This window comes from Bufo gargarizans, chromosome 6, assembly GCF_014858855.1.
Source record: "Bufo gargarizans isolate SCDJY-AF-19 chromosome 6, ASM1485885v1, whole genome shotgun sequence".
NCBI classification, from domain to species: Eukaryota; Metazoa; Chordata; class Amphibia; order Anura; family Bufonidae; genus Bufo; species Bufo gargarizans.
The window spans coordinates 62516971-62537770 of NC_058085.1; the positions used below are offsets into that span (position 1 = coordinate 62516971).

The 20800-nt window shown below is 45.2% G+C and overlaps 1 protein-coding gene and 1 long non-coding RNA gene across 3 annotated transcripts in view; one reads left to right on the forward strand and one right to left on the reverse strand.

Annotated features, from left to right (window-relative positions):
* USH1G (USH1 protein network component sans) overlaps positions 1-20800 on the forward strand; it is a 38566-nt gene that overhangs the window by 15188 nt on the left and 2578 nt on the right. Inside the window, exons 2-3 of one of the 2 annotated variants that reach the window (XM_044300074.1) lie at positions 9196-9579; positions 19610-20449. In XM_044300074.1, the coding sequence (XP_044156009.1) occupies positions 9196-9579; positions 19610-20449 (1224 nt within the window). Of the gene's footprint in view, positions 1-9195; positions 9580-19609; positions 20454-20800 lie in introns of those variants that run through there. The other variant, XM_044300075.1, reaches the window with a different exon arrangement.
* Positions 1-20800, reverse strand: part of LOC122942449 — a 60055-nt gene that overhangs the window by 9447 nt on the left and 29808 nt on the right. The gene's annotated exons all lie outside the window — the stretch shown is intronic.

The window sequence follows — 20800 nt, forward strand, 5'->3', positions numbered from 1 at the left end:
TTCCCCACCCTCACCCCGATGTACTTTATGAGGAGATGGCCGTTCTTGTCCGCTGCTGTTGTATGTCTGTGGGACAGCAGCAGCAGCGGGCAGGAAGAGAGAAGGTAGACGGCACGTGCACACTGCGCATGCCGTCTCTTCATACAGCTGATCGACAGGGGTGCTGATTGTCACCCGCCGATCTGATATTGCTGTTCTAGAAAATCACATTAAGGCCTCATGCACACGACCGTTGTGTGCATCCGTGGCCGTTGTGCCGTTTTCCGTTTTTTTTCACGGACCCATTGACTTTCAATGGGTCCGTGGAAAAATCGGAAAGTGCACCGTTTGGCAGCCGCATCCGTGATCCGTGTTTCCTGGCCGTGAAAAAAATATGACCTGTCCTATCACGGATGCACACAAGATTGTCATCCGTGTCCGTGATCCGTGTCCTTTTTTTCATTTTATCATTTCAATGGCAAACTTGACTTAGATTTTTTTTTCATTTTTCATGTCCGTGAATCCTCCAAAAAACAAGAAAGACCCACGGACGAAAAAGCGATCACGGACCTACGGACCCCATTTTTGCGGACCTTAAAAAAAAACGGTCGTGTGCATGAGGCCTAAGGCGGCATAAAAAATCGGATGACGCGAAAAATTTGTAATGATCGGTCCATGTATTGCATAAATGTCTTATAGCATTAAAACATTTTTTTTTATGTTTTCCACCTGTTTGTGTCATGCATGGAGCATTGCACCTGTATGTGCGGACCTTCATTCTCCTGAACATGTCCCCGAGATGACGGTGTACTGACTGTTAAATGTAATAATCGTTAAGGCTTATTAAATGAATACTTTGGCCACTTACTTGATAAATGATTGACATTCACATAGTATATATTCTCTGCAGGTGTGTGCAGAGGTCACTGTACAGGCAGTCGTGCCGTGTGTGTATGAGTCACATAGCTGCCTCTCATGAGCTCAGTTACATTCTCCTTCTCACTAACCCAGCACCATGAATTATGCATATGAATGAAATGGTTATCCTGCAGACTACGTAAGCCAGAGATGCTATACGAGCATCGTGGAAGCATAACACATAGGCTTGCGTTGCATTTACTACGCCATAAACAGAATATATCATTAAAAGGAAATAAATATAAAGAGTAAGGAATATAAACATTTTCTGCAGTTTCTGCTATTACTGCTGGATTCTGAAAGGGGCCATTCCAAAAATAACGTAATGTATTCTGCAGTTCTCTAATTAATACTTTAAAACAGCAACCAAGATGGAGTTGCCCTTTTCAAAATGTCGCCCTATGATTATTATGTTTGTGCTAGTCTTGCAGAAGAGACTGGCACAACTCATGACGTCATCGTTATGATGTCACACTGGCAGTCTACCAATAGGAAAGCTGTATCCAATTTAAGTCGTTGTAACACTAGAATATGGCATCACTGTCTGATTAGTGAAGGTCAGAATATTGTGACCCCTACCGATTGGAGCCGTCAGAAAATAAGATGGAACTTCAGATTCCTAGCGCCACTGGCAGTTTATTCTAGTTCTTGGCAGGGGTCTCATCAGTTGGAGCACATCGATCGGACATTGACTGCATAGCCAAGTGAGATACCATCAGTTTTTGTCATGATTCCAATCCCCCTACCCCTGCTGCTGGTGTCAGTATTATATAATCCCAGCCCTGCAAAAAATATTTTATTTTCTGGTTTAAAGGCAACCCAAAATACACTAAATTTATTAAGAGGCACATCTACATTTGGTGCATTTTAGTTCATTGCACTTCAGATTAAGACTGGTATATGAAGTGTCAGTGTTAAAAATTAAAGGCTATGTACACCTTTGGGGTGTTTTTTATGGCATCGTACTCATTTTGAGCTAAAAATAAATATTTTTTTTCACTTAGACTTTATTAAAAATGTGGAGCTTTTTTGTCTGTACAGCCTTGAGATTCTCTAGTAGCAGGATCTGTATTTTCATCATGTTCCATCAGGCAGCTCAGCGCACAGCTCATTATCTCTGATCTCTGACATTATAAACACTAATTATAGCTCAGTTCTTATCTTACTGATAAGAATGTGGCTTAAATAAGTGTTCATGACCTCTCAGTAGTTTAGAGATAAGGTTTATTAGATGACTGACACAAAGTGATAGCTGAATATTTTTAATAAAGACCAATTGACAAAATGGTTTTTAGCCCAAAATGAGTAAAATGCAATTATAAAAAAATTGTCCCCGAAGGTGTACATAGCCTTTAAGCCAGGCATGGCCAACCTGTGGCTCTCCAGCTGTTGTAAAACTACAATTCCCACCATGCCCTGCTGTAGGCTGATAGCTGTTGGCAGTCCAGGCATGCTGGGAGTTGTAGTTTTGCAACATCTTGAGAGCCTCAGGTTGGCCATCCCTGCTTTAAGCCAAAGTTATATTCCCGTTGCCCCACTAAGTTCATCTCCATCACATGATAAGCTCCAACCCATAGCTATACTAAGCTCCGCCCTCTTGTACTACTAATCCCCACCCCGCTAAGCCCCATTTTCAGCTTGGCAGTGCAGCCTGGTCACTTCTGCTACTGCTCTACAACTGGAAAGGGCTCCATCTTCCTTTGGGCCTCTGTGCAGCTGAACCAGCTTTTGGCCAGCAGAGGGCTCCATGATGGGGAGACCCTTGCCAACCACATCTGCTTGGTTTGGGTGATGGTGGAGGCCACCCCCATGTCTCCTTGAGCAAAAAAACATTTACCGGTGCAGTGTAAACTTGTGTAAATCACATGTACCAGCTAAAGAAGGAGGAGGAGGCGTGCTAGGACTTAAGCAGAGACCTTTGTGATGGGGACATCAGATGGTGGAAGACAGGGAAGATTAATGAGCATCTATAAGTTAAAAGAAGACGTCAGGATCAGTAGATAGAGCTAGGCAGTTCTAAAACCGCGTCCACGTAGCTGCACATTTTTTGCATGTAGATTTAGGGATGATCATGTAGTGCAGGGATGGCCAACCTGAGGCTCTCCAGCTGTTGCAAAACTACAACTCCCAGCATGCCCAGGCTACCTACAGCTATCAGCCTACAGCAGGGCATGGTGGGAGTTGTAGTCTTATAACAGCTGGAGAGCCTCAGGTTGGCCATGCCTGATGTAGTGTGACACTGATACTGGGAAAGGAGCTGTCCAGCAGATCAGGTCGCTCGGAGGATGGAGCTGCTCCTTGGGGCAGACTTGTTTCTAGGATTGAATCCTGATACCATTGATAGCAACCTAAGACAACTCTACTCAGAAGAAGCTCAAGTCTGAAGAAGTAAAAGACTAAAATACAAGATGTTCTGTGAGACTGTTGTCACTCAGTTCTCTACTGTCTTAAGTAGCAATTTATGGGGAAGCCAGGAGGTACAGCCTCACAAAACAGCTAGGCAAAGGTGACATTCAGGAATCTGTGAAAGTTAAGTGACAATTACTGTGGGAACTGTAATGGCTGCCATATTAAGCCCAAATGAGCGTGTGGGGGGTGGCATAGCTGTTTGTCCAAGAGCTATTACATGGCCACCTTAAATCAGGCTTCCAGGACTTAAAGGGGTTGTTCACCTTTATCCAGACCCCACAGCATGTCAAACCCATTGTTGTTATCATACTTACTAGATCCCCACTGCAGGGCTCCAACTCCATCATGCCGCGCTGGTTCTTCAGGCCTCGGTTCTCCATACTTTAAAATCTGGTTTGACACAGTCAGTGATTGGCCATATCGGTCACGTGTCCACCCATGTGACCAAGTGACATGTAGCATGCATGATCCCTGTGGCCAGTCACTGGCATTAGTGGTCACACGACCAGGCATCAAACCAGATGTTGATGCAGGGAGGCCCTGCAGAGCTGGCTGGACTGTGATGGAGTCGAGCGGGGGGGGGTCGATCAGGTAAGCGTGATTACCATTGTGGGTCCGGCTACGCTGCGGGGTCTTTACAAAGTTATAAACAGACATTGATGCCCCATCGCTAGAATGTGGCATTAGTGTTAGATAGGCGCTGGTCCCACCTCTGGGAAACGCTCCTATTTCCAGAACGGGGCCCTGGAAATGAAGGAGACTACACCGCGCATGCGCAGCATGCTCTCCCTTCACTGCTGTGGGAGTTCCAAAATTTAGGACATTAGAGAACTGAGTGAAAATTGCACGGTCTTCTATTTTAGGAAGTTCCACCTCACGGCCACCTCTCTATTCACCACTATGGGATCACCGGAAATAACCAAGCCAGCCAGATGTTTAGGTGGCTCGTTCTGGCCATAGGATTGGGTCCCAGATGTAGGACCTGAACCTGACACTGTGTCTGAGATGGGAGTACACAGTTAAATATTGATGACCTGTTCTCTGTATAGGTCATCAATATGGGGGTCCAACCCTGCTGATCAGCTGTTGGAAGGCTCCTTGGTGCCTGGGTGTGCGCTCCGGACTCTTCTTCAGCCTGTGACATTACATCCATCTGTCACATGGCCTTTGTGCAGTTTAGTCACACTCAAGTGAATGGAATTGAGCTGCAATACCAAGCACAGCCACTATGCAATGTACGGTGCTGTGCTTGGTATACGGTACATTGAAGAGGCTGCAGCAGCATTTTTAACCCCTTCTACACTAGGCCTGTTTTCACCTTCCTGCCCAGGCCTATTTTTGCAAATCTGACCTGTGTCACTTTATGTGGCAATAACTTTGGAACGCTTTTACTTATCTAACCGAGTCTGAGATTGTTTTCTCGTGACACATTGTACTTTATGTACGTGATAAATTTGAGTCAATATATTTTTTCTTCATTTGGGAAAAACATCCAAATTTAATGAAGATTCAGAAAATGTCACTATTTTTGAAATCTGAAATATTCTACATTTAAGACAGATAGTATTATCCCAAAGGTGTTTCATAGAATTAGGAAACACTTGACTGTGAAAATGAAAACTTATATTTTTTTCTAGCAAAAGTGATTTTGGCCCACATTTTTCACTTTCAGGGGGGAGAAAATACCACAGCATTCTGCGGCCAAATACCGTAAAGGGGACGGAACGGAAGACATCCTGATGCATACTGAACGGATTGCTTTCCATTCAGAATGCATTAGGATAAAACTGATGCGTTTTTTTCCCCCGGTATTGAACCCCTATGACGGAACTCAATACCGGAAAACATTAACGCTAGTGTGAAAAATTTAGAAAAAAAAGGCTAAAAAACAAAACAAAAGAGCAGACGCTGTCAGTAATTGACAGTACTGACCGGCGCACAGCATGGGTTCAAAAATCTAAACTAGTACTAACTAAAATTGACATATATGTACAGCATGAATATTGCACAGGTGTGCCTTAGACTGCCCACAATAAAAGGCCGCTATGTGCACAGTTTTGCCTTACTGGCGGGGGGGGGAGTCAGAAAACCAGTCAGTATCTGGTGTGGCCACCATTTGCCTCACGCAGTGCAACACATCTCCGTCGCATAGAGGTGATCAGGTTGTTGATTGTGGCCTGTGGAATGTTGTGCGAAGTTGCAGAATATTGGCAGGAACTGGAACACGCTGTCATATACGCCGATCCAGAGCATCCCAAACATGCTCAATGGGTGACATGTCCGGTGACTATGCTGGCAATGCAAGAACTGGGATGTTTTCAGCTTCCAGAAATTGTGTACAGATCCTTGCAATATGGGGCCATGCATTATCATGCTGCAACATGAGGTGATGGTCGTGGATGAATGGCACAACAATGGGCCTCAGGATCTCGTCACTATCTCTGTGCATTCAAAATGCCATCAATAAAATGCACCTGTGTTCATTGTCCATAACATACGACTGCCCATACCATAACCCCACCGCCACCATGGGCCAATCGATCCACAACGTTGACATCAGCAAACCGCTCACCCGCACGACTCCACACACGCTGTCTGCCATCTGCCCTGAACAGTGAAAACCGGGACTCATCCGTGAACAGAACGCCTCTCCAACGTGCCAGACACCATCGAATATGAGCATTTGCCCACTCAAGTCGGTTACGACGACGAACTGCAGTCAGGTCCAGACCCCGATGAGGACGACGAGCATGCAGATGAGCTTCCCTGAGACGGTTTCTGACAGTTTGTGCAGAAATTCTTTGGTTATGCAAACCGATTGTTGCTGCAGCTGTCTGGGTGGCTGGTCTCAGACGATCATGGAGGTGAACATGCTGGATGTGGAGGTCCTGGGCTGGTGTGGTTACACGAGGTCTGCGGTTGTGAGGCCGGTTGGATGTACTGCCAAATTCTCTGAAACGCCTTTGGAGACGACTTATGGTAGAGAAATGAACATTCATTGCACGGGCAACAGCTCTGGTAGACATTCCTGCAGTCAGCATGCCAATTCCACGCTCCCTCAAACGTTGCGAGATCTGTAGCATTGTGCTGTGTGATCAAACTGCTCATTTCAGAGTGGCCTTTTATTGTGGGCAGTCTGAGGCACACCTGTGCAATATTCATGCTGTCTAATCAGCACCTTGAGAGGCCACACCTGTGAGGTGGGATGGATTATCTCAGCAAAGGAGAAGTGCTCACTAGCACAGATTTAGACAGATTTGTGAACAATATTTGAGAGTAATGGGTCTTTTGTGTATGTAGAAAATGTTTCAGATCTTTGAGTTCAGCTCATGCAAAATGGGAGCAAAACCGAAAGTGTTGCATTTATATTTTTGTATATAAACCAAGAACAAATGAGTACTATCAGGTTCTTTGAAAAAAAAACACTTTTTATTAAAGACTAAAAACTAACTATATCAGTGGGCAGAGCGGCGCCCAGGGGTCCCCCTGCACTTACTAGTATGTCTGGGCGCCACTCCGTTCGCCCGGTATAGGCTCTGGTGTCTGCAGCTCCTTCTTTTGTACTGGGCGGAGTTTTTGTATTAGGGTTGTCCCTTGCTGCAGCGCTGGCCAATCGTAGCGCACAGCTCATAGCCTGGGACTCCCCGTTGTATCCCGGCCTGAGAGCAGGAGCGCACGGCGTCATTGGTTGCTATGACGCCGTGCGCTTCATGCCGCCGCTGCTGTACAGTAATACACTGGTATGATCTATACGAGTGTATTACTGTAGTGCAGCGGCGGCATAAAGCGCACGGCGTCATAGCAACCAATGACGCCGTGCGCTCCTGCTCTCAGCAGGAATCCAGGCCGGGATACAACGGACCGCTCACGGCCGTGTGCATTCGGCCTTCCTTTTATATACCTGTTTATTTGATGACTTAGGTAAAGGCATACGTCGTAAAGTGTATTAGGGCGGTAAAGTGTCGCCTCAGTGAATATCCCTCACACCTATCCTATACACCCTACATTCTAATACATGATGTGGAGGTGATAAAAGCAAATACCATAGTACTTGGACCTCTTTGTAAGTGACATACCTGAACTTAGAAAATGAGAATAACAACGTCCCCTCATAGCAACTAAGCCAGTTTTCCTTTACATCAGTTTGATAAATCACCCCCCTGCTATGCAGTGCAGTAGGAGAGGACACGTCTGTAGGTTTTCCCAGGCCGCACATGACTGCTCCTCAGACGTCACTTACCATACGGTTACATGACCGCTTGTTCTCTGTTTCCCGGATACAGTTATGCACAACATTACCAACCAAGGCAACGAGCAAACCCCGGTCAGATCATTCACTCCTGTGACTCGGCCATTATTAATGATTTCACCATTTTAAGGGGTATTATGGTCTGAGCAAGTAACGGTATGTCATTGTGTAATAAAGAGTTCTGCAGTTTTTTCTGATAGACTTAGGCCTCATGCACACGACCGTTGTGTGTTTTGCGGTCCGCAAATTGCGGAGCAGCACGGACAGCCATTGATATAACTACCTATTCTTGTCCGCAAAACGGACAAGAATAGGACAGGTTATATTTTTTTTTGCGCGGCCACGAAACAGAGCAACGGATGCAGACAGCACACGGAGTGCTGTCCGCATCTTTTGCGGGCCTCATTGAAGTGAATGGGTCCGCAACCGAGCCGCCAAAACTGCGGCCCGGATGCGGACCAAAACAACGGTTGTGTGCATGAGGCCTTATATAGAACAATTCCTCACGGTTTTCAAGATCCTTGGTGTAATTCCAGTGGATTTCATGGGTGCTCGACCCCGTAAGAGGAGCTGTCCCCTCTCTTGACATGTCTGTTTTACTAACTACTTGTATTCCCAATGTAATAATTCTTGGGCATCTGTCTTGTGACTTTATGTTGTGCAATTCCTCTATTATTCCTACTAAAAGTTTATGAATAAAGGTACAGCCCCCAGTAGTGATCTTAGTCACTGGCAGAGCTGATCTGCTGTCTCTGTTCACAGCACGGAGCTCACTGTCCTGTCCTCAATAGAGGTCATCAATATCAGATTCAGCACTTCTTACCAAGCACAGTGCCGTACATCTTATTTACATGGGATTGTGTGTTGGAGGGAGGGTGTGATGTTATTTACATGGGGCTGTATGTCGGAAGGACAGCAGTAATGTTATTTACATGGGGCTGTATGTTGGAGGGACAGCAGTAATGTTATTTACATGGGGCTGTATGTTGGAGGGAGGGGTAATGTTATTTACATGGGGCTGTATGTTGGAAGGACAGCAGTGATGTTATTTACATGGGGCTGTATGTTGGAGGGAGGGGTGATGTTATTTACATGGGTCTGTCTGTTGGAAGGACAGCAATGATGTTATTTACATGGGGCTGTATGTTGGAGGGAGGCTGTGATGTTATTTACATGGGGCTGTATGTTGGAGGGGCTGGAGAGAGGGGAGAGATATTACATACATGGGACTGTACAGTGCCTTGAAATAGTATTCATACCCCTCAACTTTTTCAAATTTTTTCATGTTACACCCAGAAATTTAAATGTATTTTATTGGGATTTGATGTGATAGACCAACACAAAGTAGCAAGTATGTGTGAAGTGAAAAGACAATAATACATGTTTTTCATAAAAAAAAATCTGGAAAGTGTGGTGTGCATTTGTATTCAGCAGAGTTCTTGGGCAGAAACCCTGAAGAGGGCACCTGGGTCAGACACTAAGGGGGCATTTGGCATAGAGGCATCTGTAGCGGAAAAACTATTGAGGGTACCAGCTGTAGAAGGGGAAGCAACTCCCCCACAGATACGACACGCAGTTTTACGTGCTGTAAACACAAGAATATATATATATAGGCTCATTTACTATTTCTTATTTTTTAGGGGAGATCCAGATAAATGTGACATTTGGGGAAACACGCCTCTTCACCTGTCCGCTGCCAATGGCCACCTGAATTGCCTGTCCTTCTTGGTGTCCTTCGGGGCCAATATCTGGTGTCTGGATAACGACTATCACACCCCTCTGGATATGGCGGCCACCAAGGGGCACATGGAGTGTGTGCGCTATCTGGACTCCATTGCAGCCAAGCAAAAAAGCTTAAATCCCAAGCTGGTGTCTAAACTGAAGGACCGAGCTTTCCGAGAGGCAGAGAAACGTATCCGCGACTGTGTGAAACTGCAGCGCAAGCACCACGAGCGCATGGAGCGGCGTTACCGCAAGGAGGTGTCTGACCATTCCGACACCATGAGCTTTTCCAGCTTCTCCAGGTACCACACTATACAATACTGCATATATAATAAATGCCATGTACAGGGAACCCTGACACCCCCCTCCCATCAGCTGTTAGAAGAGACCCCGTCACTCGGACGAGCGCTGCAGCCAGTTCCTAGTATAACGAGCACAGCGCTGTACATTGTGTAGGCCAGGGGCGGACATACCGCCTGTGCAGCTGGTTACATGGGACTGCATGGTATAGAAGACTAAGGAAGATAGGTTATTTACATGGGACTGTATCATATAGAAGACTGGTGGGAGCCGACTGGTGTTATTTACATGGGACTGCATGGTATAAAAGACTGTAAGGAAGATAGGTTATTTACATGGGACTGTATCATATAGAAGACTGGTGGGAGCCGACTGGTGTTATTTACATGGGACTGCATGGTATAGAAGACTGGAGGGAGAGGACGGGCATTATAATTTATGGGGGCACAACAGAGATGAGTATAACACCGGGGGGTACGGCAGGAGGTATTATAATTAGGGAGGGCACTGCAGGGAACATTATAAATACTGTGGGCAGTGGTAGAGGGCATTACTACTACTGAAGGCTCTTTAGAAGTGCCTTATAGATTATAAGGGGATGCCTTATTAGTACTGAGGGCACTGTAGGGAGCCTTATTACCACTAGGGGTACTATTTGGGGGTGGCTTCCGCCTGGCATTGAGCCCGGTGATGTCACTGGCACTAATGGACATGCTTTAGCGCTGCCTTAGCCTGTAAAATGGCTAGGGCAGCACTAAAGCCACCTATCAGTGCCGTTCTGTGTTGGGCCCATGTTCATATATGCCTGCATTATTGAGGAAAAAAAATGAATATTTGAATATATGCAAATGATCCTCTAGGAGCAACGGGGGCGTTACCATTACACCTAGAGGCTCTGCTGTCTCTACTTTGACAGGGCCTGGCAGTGAAAATGTCATCCCACCGGGCCATGTTAAAGTGCAGAGGGCGCGGCAGTTGCAGAGAGAGCGGAGCCTCTTGGTGTTATGGCAACGCCCCCGTTTGTATATAATAAAACATCATTTCTCTCAGCAACGCAGGCACATAAGAACATGGGACCAACACAGATGCCTTCAGCTGCCAAGCGCACACGGAACAGGTCAGTCCTTTAAATGTCCAAGTGTATGAGGGAGTCCGGAGGGATAGCTGAAGGCCTAGGGAGCATTTTACCATCAGCTATGGACTTCTTGGTGGGAGAAAGCTGGCACTAAAGTGCCTAGGGCATTATCAAATCTAAATATGGACCTGTCTCCACAGCAGTAGCAGGATGTAGTGTCACACATCACACTGCTGGTCTGTGCGTGAGGAGGAGCGGTGCGGCCGGGAATCTGCTGTGCTCCTCCTCCTATGTGTGACACTACATCCTGCTACTGCTGTGGAGCGCCAGCGGCTGAACTGTGATCATCAGGAAATAGGTGAGTATATTTTTTTAACTTCCTGTGAAGGGGGCACATATCTGACCATTACTACTGTGAGGGGGCACATATCTGGACATAACTACTATGTACTGGCACAAAGGGGGAATAATTACTATGTGGGGGCATTAAGGGTACTGGGTGTGTATAGTTATGCTTTGGGCAGAGTTAGAGGCGTGACCTAGTATGAAAAGAATATATATATTTATATATATATATTGTAAACATTCACAAGATGTTTTTTATTTGCACATATGTGTTTATATCTGTATGTGTGATTGGGGGGGCCCAGGTACATCCTTAGCACAGGGGCCCTTTGCTGCCTGTGTCCGCCCCTGGTGTAGGCAGCCGACGCAACATCAGTAAATATATGGTATCAAAAAAAGCCTGCACTGCAACCAGCACAGGTATAGAGTGTCCTAATAACACATTTATAGACTGAAACTCTCATCGTGTCCTGTATGTAATTCCTAATTCATAGCTGCCATTAACGAGATGTTGGCTGCACAACTAGGCCGCTGAAACGTCGTATAGCAGAGCACGTAATGACATAACAGGCCCCGGCTTACGCAATATGTCTGCGGCCTCAGAACACTTTCGCAATGTACATAAGGGTAATATTGAGGTCTGCGGTCTTGAAAAAGTACATAGACAACGAGAGGGTGATTGGCAGCTTGTATTACAAAATTGTGAGGCACCTAAGGGATTAATGGGGTCATTACTCAAACTGGTGTAAAATAGAACTGGCTTAGTTGCCCATAGCAACCAATCAGATTTCACATTTCATTTTCCAAAGGAGCTGTGAAAAATGAAAGGTGGAATCTGATTGGTTGCTATGGGCAACTTAGCCAGTTCTACTTTACACCAGTTTGAGTAATGACCCCATAATTTTTGTGCACTGATTTGATGTATTTTAATTGATAAGGATTTTTGGGATTATCTATTTATCTATCTATCTATCTTATATCTAACTATCTATCTATCTATCATCTCTTTATCTATCTGTCTGTCTTATATCTATCTATTTATCTATTAACTATCTCTCTATCGATCTTCATCTATCTGTCTACCGTCTGAATGTCTCTATCAATCTATTTATCTCTCTATCTATCCTTCTATGTGTCTATCTATCTAATATTTATAATCTATCTATTATCTACCTATCTCATATTCATCTATCTATCTATCTATCTATGACCTATCTATCCTTCTATTTATCTACCTAAAATATATTATCTATTTATCTATTAACTATCTCTCTATCTTCATCTATATATCTGTCTATCGTCTGAATATCTATCTATCTATCCTTCTATCTGTCTTCTATCTATCCATCTATCTATAAATCAAGGAATGTGGGCAGCACCACTATCAGAAAAGTACTGGCGGAGTGCCAGCGGCTGAGTCGGCGATCCACCGAAAACGGTATTCCAAACGGTATAAAAAAACGGATTTCCAAACGGTATAAAAAAATGAACTCCGCGGCACATCCAAGTCGTGAAAAAGTAAAAGAAATTTTAATCACCAAACATGCGACGTTTCAATCCTCTCAATGGGATTTTTCTCAAGCAATGACATAGTGGGCAGTGCTTAGTACATATTTAAACATATTGACATAATAAAACAATCAATGACTAAATTACAATCAATCAAGGTGATATAGTTCAAAACTTATTACAGCAACAGTGTTATTGTAAATTAACATTTCATGAAACTCCATTCAATTTTGCAGTGTAAATGATATCCATATCAAATCCAACATACAGCATGCTGACAAAACGCAATAATAACAATCTTAATGACATCAGGTGTGTACCATTATAATAACCAAACTGTGCAGGTGTACCTCAGTGCAATGGTGAATTTGATTGCAGGGGTGAGCGATGGAGTCAGAGCACAAGGGTTCCAGCGTCTCAAGGAAATCAATGCGCATGTCACAGGACCTTCCTGGGGAATCCGGTCACATGATCACCCATTTTGGTCATTCAATGCAATGCACATGACGCAGGACCTGTGGGGGTGTGGTCACAGCACGTGATCACTCCTCTGTTCATGTAAATCATCCGGTCATGTGCTTCCATTTGTCACATGATCGGATTAGACGAACTTGCAAGTTCATGTGCTCAATGAGGTTTAAAGCACATGAACAAGCATGATTAAACAGATTTGTTCACAAGGATCATAGTGTGGGACATATATACATCACCTAGAATAAGTATTGAATATATAAGGTTTGAAGAAATAGATGATCTTGCAGACCTAAGATAGAAGGATTGCGTATGCAAGCATAAGCAGTAGCGCAGTATATATGGCAGCATAGGCACCCGTAATCGGATCATTGTCAACCCTGATGATCCGTTAATTTACAATAACAACACTGTTGCTGTCATAAGTTTTGAACTATATCACCTTGATTGATTGTAATTTATTCATTGATTGTTTTATTATGTCAATATTAGGGGTGCACCGAAATGAAAATTCTGGTCCGAAACCGAAACCGAAAATTCAGGATACCCCTTGACCGAAACCGAAACTGCCTTTTTGCCCAAATACTTTTAAAAGACCCCCCACCTCATAACAGTGCCATCCACAGACCCCCACCCACCCCATAACAGTGCCATCCACAGACCCCCACCCACCCCATAACAAAGCCATCCACAGACCCCCACCCACCCCATAACAGTGCCATCCACAGACCCCCACCCACCCCATAACAGTGCCATCCACAGACCCCCCCACCTCATAACAGTGCCATCCACAGACCCCCCCCACCTCATAACAGTGCCATCCACAGACCCCCACCCACCCCATAACAGTGCCATCCACAGACCCCCACCCACCCCATAACAGTGCCATCCACAGACCCCCACCCACCCCATAACAGTGCCATCCACAGACCCCCACCCACCCCATAACAGTGCCATCCACAGACCCCCACCCACCCCATAACAGTGCCATCCACAGACCCCCCCACCTCATAACAGTGCCATCCACAGACCCCCCCACCTCATAACAGTGCCATCCACAGACCCCCACCCACCCCATAACAGTGCCATCCACAGACCCCCACCCACCCCATAACAGTGCCATCCACAGACCCCCACCCACCCCATAACAGTGCCATCCACAGACCCCCACCCACCCCATAACAGTGCCATCCACAGACCCCCCCACCTCATAACAGTGCCATCCACAGACCCCCACCCACCCCATAACAGTGCCATCCACAGACCCCCACCCACCCCATAACAGTGCCATCCACAGACCCCCACCCACCCCATAACAGTGCCATCCACAGACCCCCACCCCATAACAGTGCCATCCACAGCCCCCATTGTACAATTAATAGATTAATAGAAAATAGCGGGGAGGAACTGGGAGGAGGAGCTGGGGGCCGGTGCGTTCACTGTGCTCCGGCCCCCAGCTCCAGTAGTTATAAAATGTTGTACAATTAATAAGAAATCTATTCATTTGGCCCCCCTCTGCAGTATTACATTCAATACAGCCACATCCTACTCACAGGGCTGTCATCTTAATGCTGGCCGGCCGTGCAGACCGAGCGGCAGCGTCACGACTGACGTCATGTGCCCGGCCTACTTTCTGAATGAAGGAGGCGGCGCAGGCATGTGACGTCAGTCGTGACTGCTGCCGCTCGTCTGCCCGGCCGGCCAGCACAGCCCTGTGAGTAGGATGTGGCTATATTGAATGTAATACTGCAGAGGGGGGCCAAATGAATAGAATGGTTATTAATTGTACAACATTTTATAACTACTGGAGCTGGGGGCCGGAGCACAGTGAACGCACCGGCCCCCAGCTCCTCCCCGCTATTTCCGGCCGATATGTAAAAATATCGGCAGAAACAGATTAGGTGCATTCTCGGCCGATATTTTCGGCCGCCGAAATTTCGGTGCACCCCTAGTCAATATGTTTAAATATGTACTAAGCACTGCCCACTATGTAATTGCTTGAGAAAAATCCCATTGAGAGGATTGAAACGTCGCATGTTTGGTGATTAAAATTTCTTTTACTTTTTCACGACTTGGATGTGCCGCGGAGTTCATTTTTTTATCCATCTATCTATCTATCTATCATCTATCTATTTATCTATTAACTATCTATCTATCTTCATCTATATATCTGTCTGTCTATCGTCTGAATGTATCTCTATCTATCATTTATTATGTATCTATTTCATATTTATCTATCTTTTATTTATCATCTATCTATCTTGCATTGTAAACCTTCTTGTCATCATAGAATCTGTTATGTGTGAACAGTCACTTATTTGTCTCCTTTCCAACTCCACAAGTAGCTAATTATGTAGCTGACTAAGGCCTTATTCACACTTCCGTATCCATGAGGACATCAGGTGACAAGACGGTGATGATGTGTGTGAAGGATCCGTTTGTCTGGTTTTTGCCCTCTGTCGTTTTATGTGGAGCGCCACTGCCTTTTCAAACAGCTGATCGGTGGTGGTGCTGAGCGTTGGACCCCCACCCATCAGATACTGATGATCCTGTGGATGGTTTATCAATATTGTACTCCTGGAGAACCCCTTTAAGACCTCATGCACCCAACCGTATTTTTGATCCGCGTCCATTCTGCATTTTTTAACGGATTGCACATGGACCCATTCATTTCTATGGGTCTGCAAAAAAAAACTAAAAAAAACGGACAGCACATGGATAGCATTTGTATGTCTGTCCAGCAAATGATAGAACTATGTCCTATTCTGGTCTATTTTGCGGACAAGAGTATTGCGGATTGCACACGGTAGGTATCCATATTTTGCAGATCCACAGTTTGCAGCTCACAAAATGGGTACGGTTGTGTGCATGAGACCTAAAGAGATGATCCAGATTATTGATAAAAAATCCACATTATATTGAGAAAGTGGATAAAAGCCAAAATAGAACACAGTGAAAAGAACACACACTCTGACGCGTTTCGACTCGCCACCGAGTCTTAATCATACCCACCAGTGCCAAACACCAACATTTGCTAATAGGAGGTTTACAGCCAATAGCAAACAGATAATTTGCATGTGTAAATTAATAGAAGTGAATGAATATGTATGAGTATTGATGACATCACAGTTCTCAATTATGTCATCTCAATTTCACACCTGAATTACAGTGTACATTGTTGTGCATTTTCATTAGCATTCATTTTAATATTTCAAAATCAGGTCTTGTTTTCTGTTTCTGCCCTGCGGGGTTATTGTTCCTAGCACGAAACGTCAGAAAGTTTGCAGATTAAATATCTTTTGTTTGACATTTCCACGAGGATCAACCCTTTTCTATGTTTGCCCAACTAAAGAATGTCCAAAATGCAATGATACAGCTGACACTTCCTTTGCTGTCTGTCTAGAAATGTGGGATAAATGTCTCCTTATGCAGTGGCCAGGTTTGGGGTGTCACCACGTGTTGCTGATCACTGCAGATAAGGATACGGTGTGGTGCACTCCAATGGGAAAGAAGTCCAGATAGTCAGGGTAGGAGACAGGCTCTCTCAGAAGGCTGGTACTCTGGCCAGAGGGCTGGTGAGCCAGGGTCTGTGGATCAGTAGTCCGGAATACTCCCTGATCAACGGGCTGGTAACCCAGGGAGTGTGGCTAAGCATCCCCATATCAGCATCTTCTTTTGATCACCCATGCAGTCTGGCAGAGTCTCTCCTACTAAGCACTGGTTCCTATGTACAGACCGGCAGAATATTTCATACAGACAGGGGCTCTGACTGCTCTCCTTATATACAGTTTCTAGCTAAACTAGTACCTTCTAGTCGAAGGTGTGGAGTGGAGAAGCACAGCCTAAACAGAAACAGTGTTACAATTTCTGTCTATCATAGACTTGTATAGCAGTTTTCAGACATAAACCACAGAGCTAAAGGAGACAGTCAGAAGGTCCTTGCATAGGTACACAATCATTAGTATTAGCTGACTGTGCATTAACCCTTTCCACAGTGCAGTGTAAATACAGTGTAATAACAGTGTATATGAGCAAGATATATTACAATAAACATATAAATGCAGTTCAGCACTATGAAACAATATAGGTGCACACAACAGCATAAATCACAGTGCAGGTTATTCCTTCAAAGTGCAATAAAGTAGGGAAGGAGGGGTGAAGGGTAGGTGACCTCTGTAGCCAGAGAAAGTGCGGGACGCCGCACTCAGGCACAGAGCACCCCTTCCTCCCAAAGCACCCGCATGAGAAGCATCACATCATTTTACTGCTTCAATATATTAATGTACATGCTTGCGGCTCTATGAAATTTAACTGACCTATTACATTAAGGCACATCACGTACCCTCCACTTAATAGCACGGATCATATAAAAGGAGTCACAAGGCGCAATATTCATTTATTTATTTACCTCCTATCTAGAGAATATCATCATAAAAGAATAAGACTACCCTATATAAAGAGCAAAACATATTATTCTGAGATTATTTCATGAAAAGACAATTCTACTCATAAGGACAACTACCTTACTTATTTTTTTACCTTCTTCATTTTTTACACTCTTCGTTTTTCTAGCGCATAATTTTTCTAGCGCACATTTTATATTTATATATATTCATATATATTTTATTTTTATAACATTCTGAATACCAGCTGGTGACCACTGAATGATAACCCACTCATCTCTACATCCATAATTCCAGTCCATTAAAAAGGACAGCTAACTCAATTCCCCAATACGATACTTTATTGAACATTATTTTAATACATCTTACATTCACTATATATACAAATAAATTAATATATTGACCCAAATCAGAGTGTGCCTGCTTACTTATTTTCTTTCAAAGGAGGGAGTTGGCTTTACATAATAGCAATAAGGGCAAATGTCCATCGCCTACATGTACAGTATCCGAAATAGATTACATTGGAAGTGTTGCGGTTGATCTGTTGCTTAATGAAGTGAGGTTTGTAAAGCACAGTGTCACGCTTGGTGCAGGGCCTAACTGGGGTATACATGGTACATGGATTCTTTTTTTGAGCTCATGCTGCACCCCCTCGGGCCTGCACCAGGTTTAAAACAGTCTTCATTTTGCCCACAGCGTCTTTTTAAATCTAGTAAATCTTTCTTAATGGTTCTAGATTAATACATTAAAACTTTACATACCTTCTTTCTTCACATAAGCACCACTTGTCTTATAGACCATGCAGGGCTCTTCTGTGAGGCAGGTATTACAAATTCATTCCAAAAAGAAAAAAGGCTGTGCCTCTGGCGCCACCTGTTGGCGGGCAGCTGTCCCATAAGTCAGTATTTGGCTTTTTAAACAGGCCTTGAGACATAACTAATCTTGTTATGTCTCAAGGCCTACTCCTGCAGTTCTGTTTCATATGTCAGAAAATACTGAGAAATGCAGCAGAAGGAACAGTTATGGTACAGGCCAGTCCTGCTCACTAGCTCTGGGACCACTGGCACTCCTGTATGGACTGGCACACCCTGCGCCTGATCACTCACCCTGTATGGACTGGCACACCCTGTCCCTGATCACTGACCCTGTATGGACTGGCACACCCTGTCCCTGATCACTGACCCTGTATGGACTGGCACACCCTGCCCCTGATCACTGACCCTGTATGGACTGGAACATCCTGCCCCTAATCACTGACCCTGTGTGGGCTGGAACACCCTGCCCCTGATCATTGACGTAAGACGGAATTGTTATTTGTGCCCATAGAACTCTATTAGGACGAACAAAACATAATGCCTCTAAAAGGTTCCGTTTGCATTCTGTCCTTAAATTCCGTTATATTCCTCGTGTGCATGAGGACAAAGTGCAATATTTTATCAATTTATCTAAAAGTACTCCAACACAGTCACAAGCAAAATCGACTTCAGATATTTCCCTTATAATAAATTGCCTACCGCCCCCCCCCCCCCCCCCCCCCCCCCTCCTTCTTAGGGTACTTTCACATTAGAGGCAGGGGACTCCGGCAGGCTGTTCCGGCGGGTGAAGAGCCTGTCGGATCCGTCCTGCCGCTAGTTTACGTGTGCCCCCGGACTGCCGCTCTGTCCCTATTGACTATAATGGGGGCGGAGTTCCGGCGGTGGCACAGCAGCCCATGGTGAGAGGCAGCCGGATTAAAAGTACTGCATAAAGTCATCAACACGCAGCTTGCGATTTTTTTAAAACTAGCTTACTGTAAGGGAGATGATAAATCTCCCCCTTAGGCCCCTTTCACAAGAGATTAGGTCCGGATGCGTTTAGGAAAACTTGCACCATTTCGCAGGCAAGTTCACAAACAACATCTCTTAGCAACCATCAGTGGAAAATGCAGCCCCATTCACTTCTATGGGGCCAGGGCTGCGTAAAAAACGCAGAATATAGAACATGCTGCGATATTCACACAACGCACAAGTGATGCGTGAAAAACATGTATACAGACCCATTGAAATGAATGGGTCCGGATTCAGAGCGGGCGCAATGCGTTCGCATCACGCATTGCACCCGCGCGGAAAACTAGCTCTTCTGAAAGGGGTCTCAGTGTTTTACGACGCTCTCAACACTTTTTTTACTTGAAAAATCAATAATTTGGATATCTGTACTGTAATTTTCTTTACTGTTTTTTCCTTTCCTCAGCTCAGTGAGCCAACGCTTCCCGAGTGCCACATTGCTCTCTACCATGCCATATTCACATGCTGCCGGCACCACCAAGGGCAAAACTAAGATGCAGAAGAAGCTGGAGAGAAGGAAGCAGAACGATGGGACTTTTAAGATATACGAAGACGGTAGGAAAAGCGTGCGCTCACTCTCCGGACTTCAGCTAGGCAACGATGTTATGTTCGTCAAGCAGGGAACTTACGCAAGCTCCCGGGACAGAGCTCGCCAACACCTTCGAGAAATGTTTTCACATGAAGAAGATTCGTTGTCTAGAGCAGTGAGTGACCCTGGACTTCACGTGGAGTCAGCCCACTCTGAGGTCAGCACAGATTCTGGACATGATTCTCTGTTTACCAGACCGGGCCTTGGTACCATGGTTTTTAGGAGAAACTATCTTAGCAGTGGGCTTTGTGGCATTGGAAGTCAGGAGGACACTGCGCTCAATATGGAAGGTGAGGAGGTGAAGCTACGCAGTCGACTAAAACGTTCTACAAGTCTAGACGACAGCATCGGCAGCGCTGGCAGTTTGGAGGCAAGAAATGAGCAGGAGTTACCGTGGGAAGATGAGGATTTAGGACTAGATGAGGAAGGAGAGCAGGACACAACTCCGTTAGAGACGTTCTTGGCTTCACTACAGATGTCTGAGCTGGTCTCCGTGCTTCAGGATGAGAAGATAGACTTGGCAGCTCTCACACTCTGCTCGGACCATGACCTGAAAAGCATAAGAATCCCACTCGGACCACGTAAAAAAATCCTAGACGGCATTCAGAGGAGAAAACAGGCACTGGAGAGACCCATGTCGATGGGAGATACTGAGCTGTAAGTGACCGTATATTACATTTCATCATGGTTGTATGGTGGGTTGTGTATAGTGGTGGTCAGTTTGTGAAGATCAGACGGCCTTTGTCAGTGTTATAGGGGTTGTGCACGAATGTGGGGGAGGGGTTGGCAGATCACCCCCACTTGGCCGGGCCTGCCAACTTACTGACCTGCTTCCCGGTGCTGGTTTCCTTCTCCTTCAGGCCTGGGCTGTTCTGTTGGGCTCCCTCACTGTGAACATCAATCAATCACTGGCCGTGGCATCAAATGCCGGGAGGAGAAGGAGCGGGAACCCAGAGCCAGGAAACAGGTACGCAAACTTCCCTTTAGAGGTGGGGGGTGGGTTTGCCA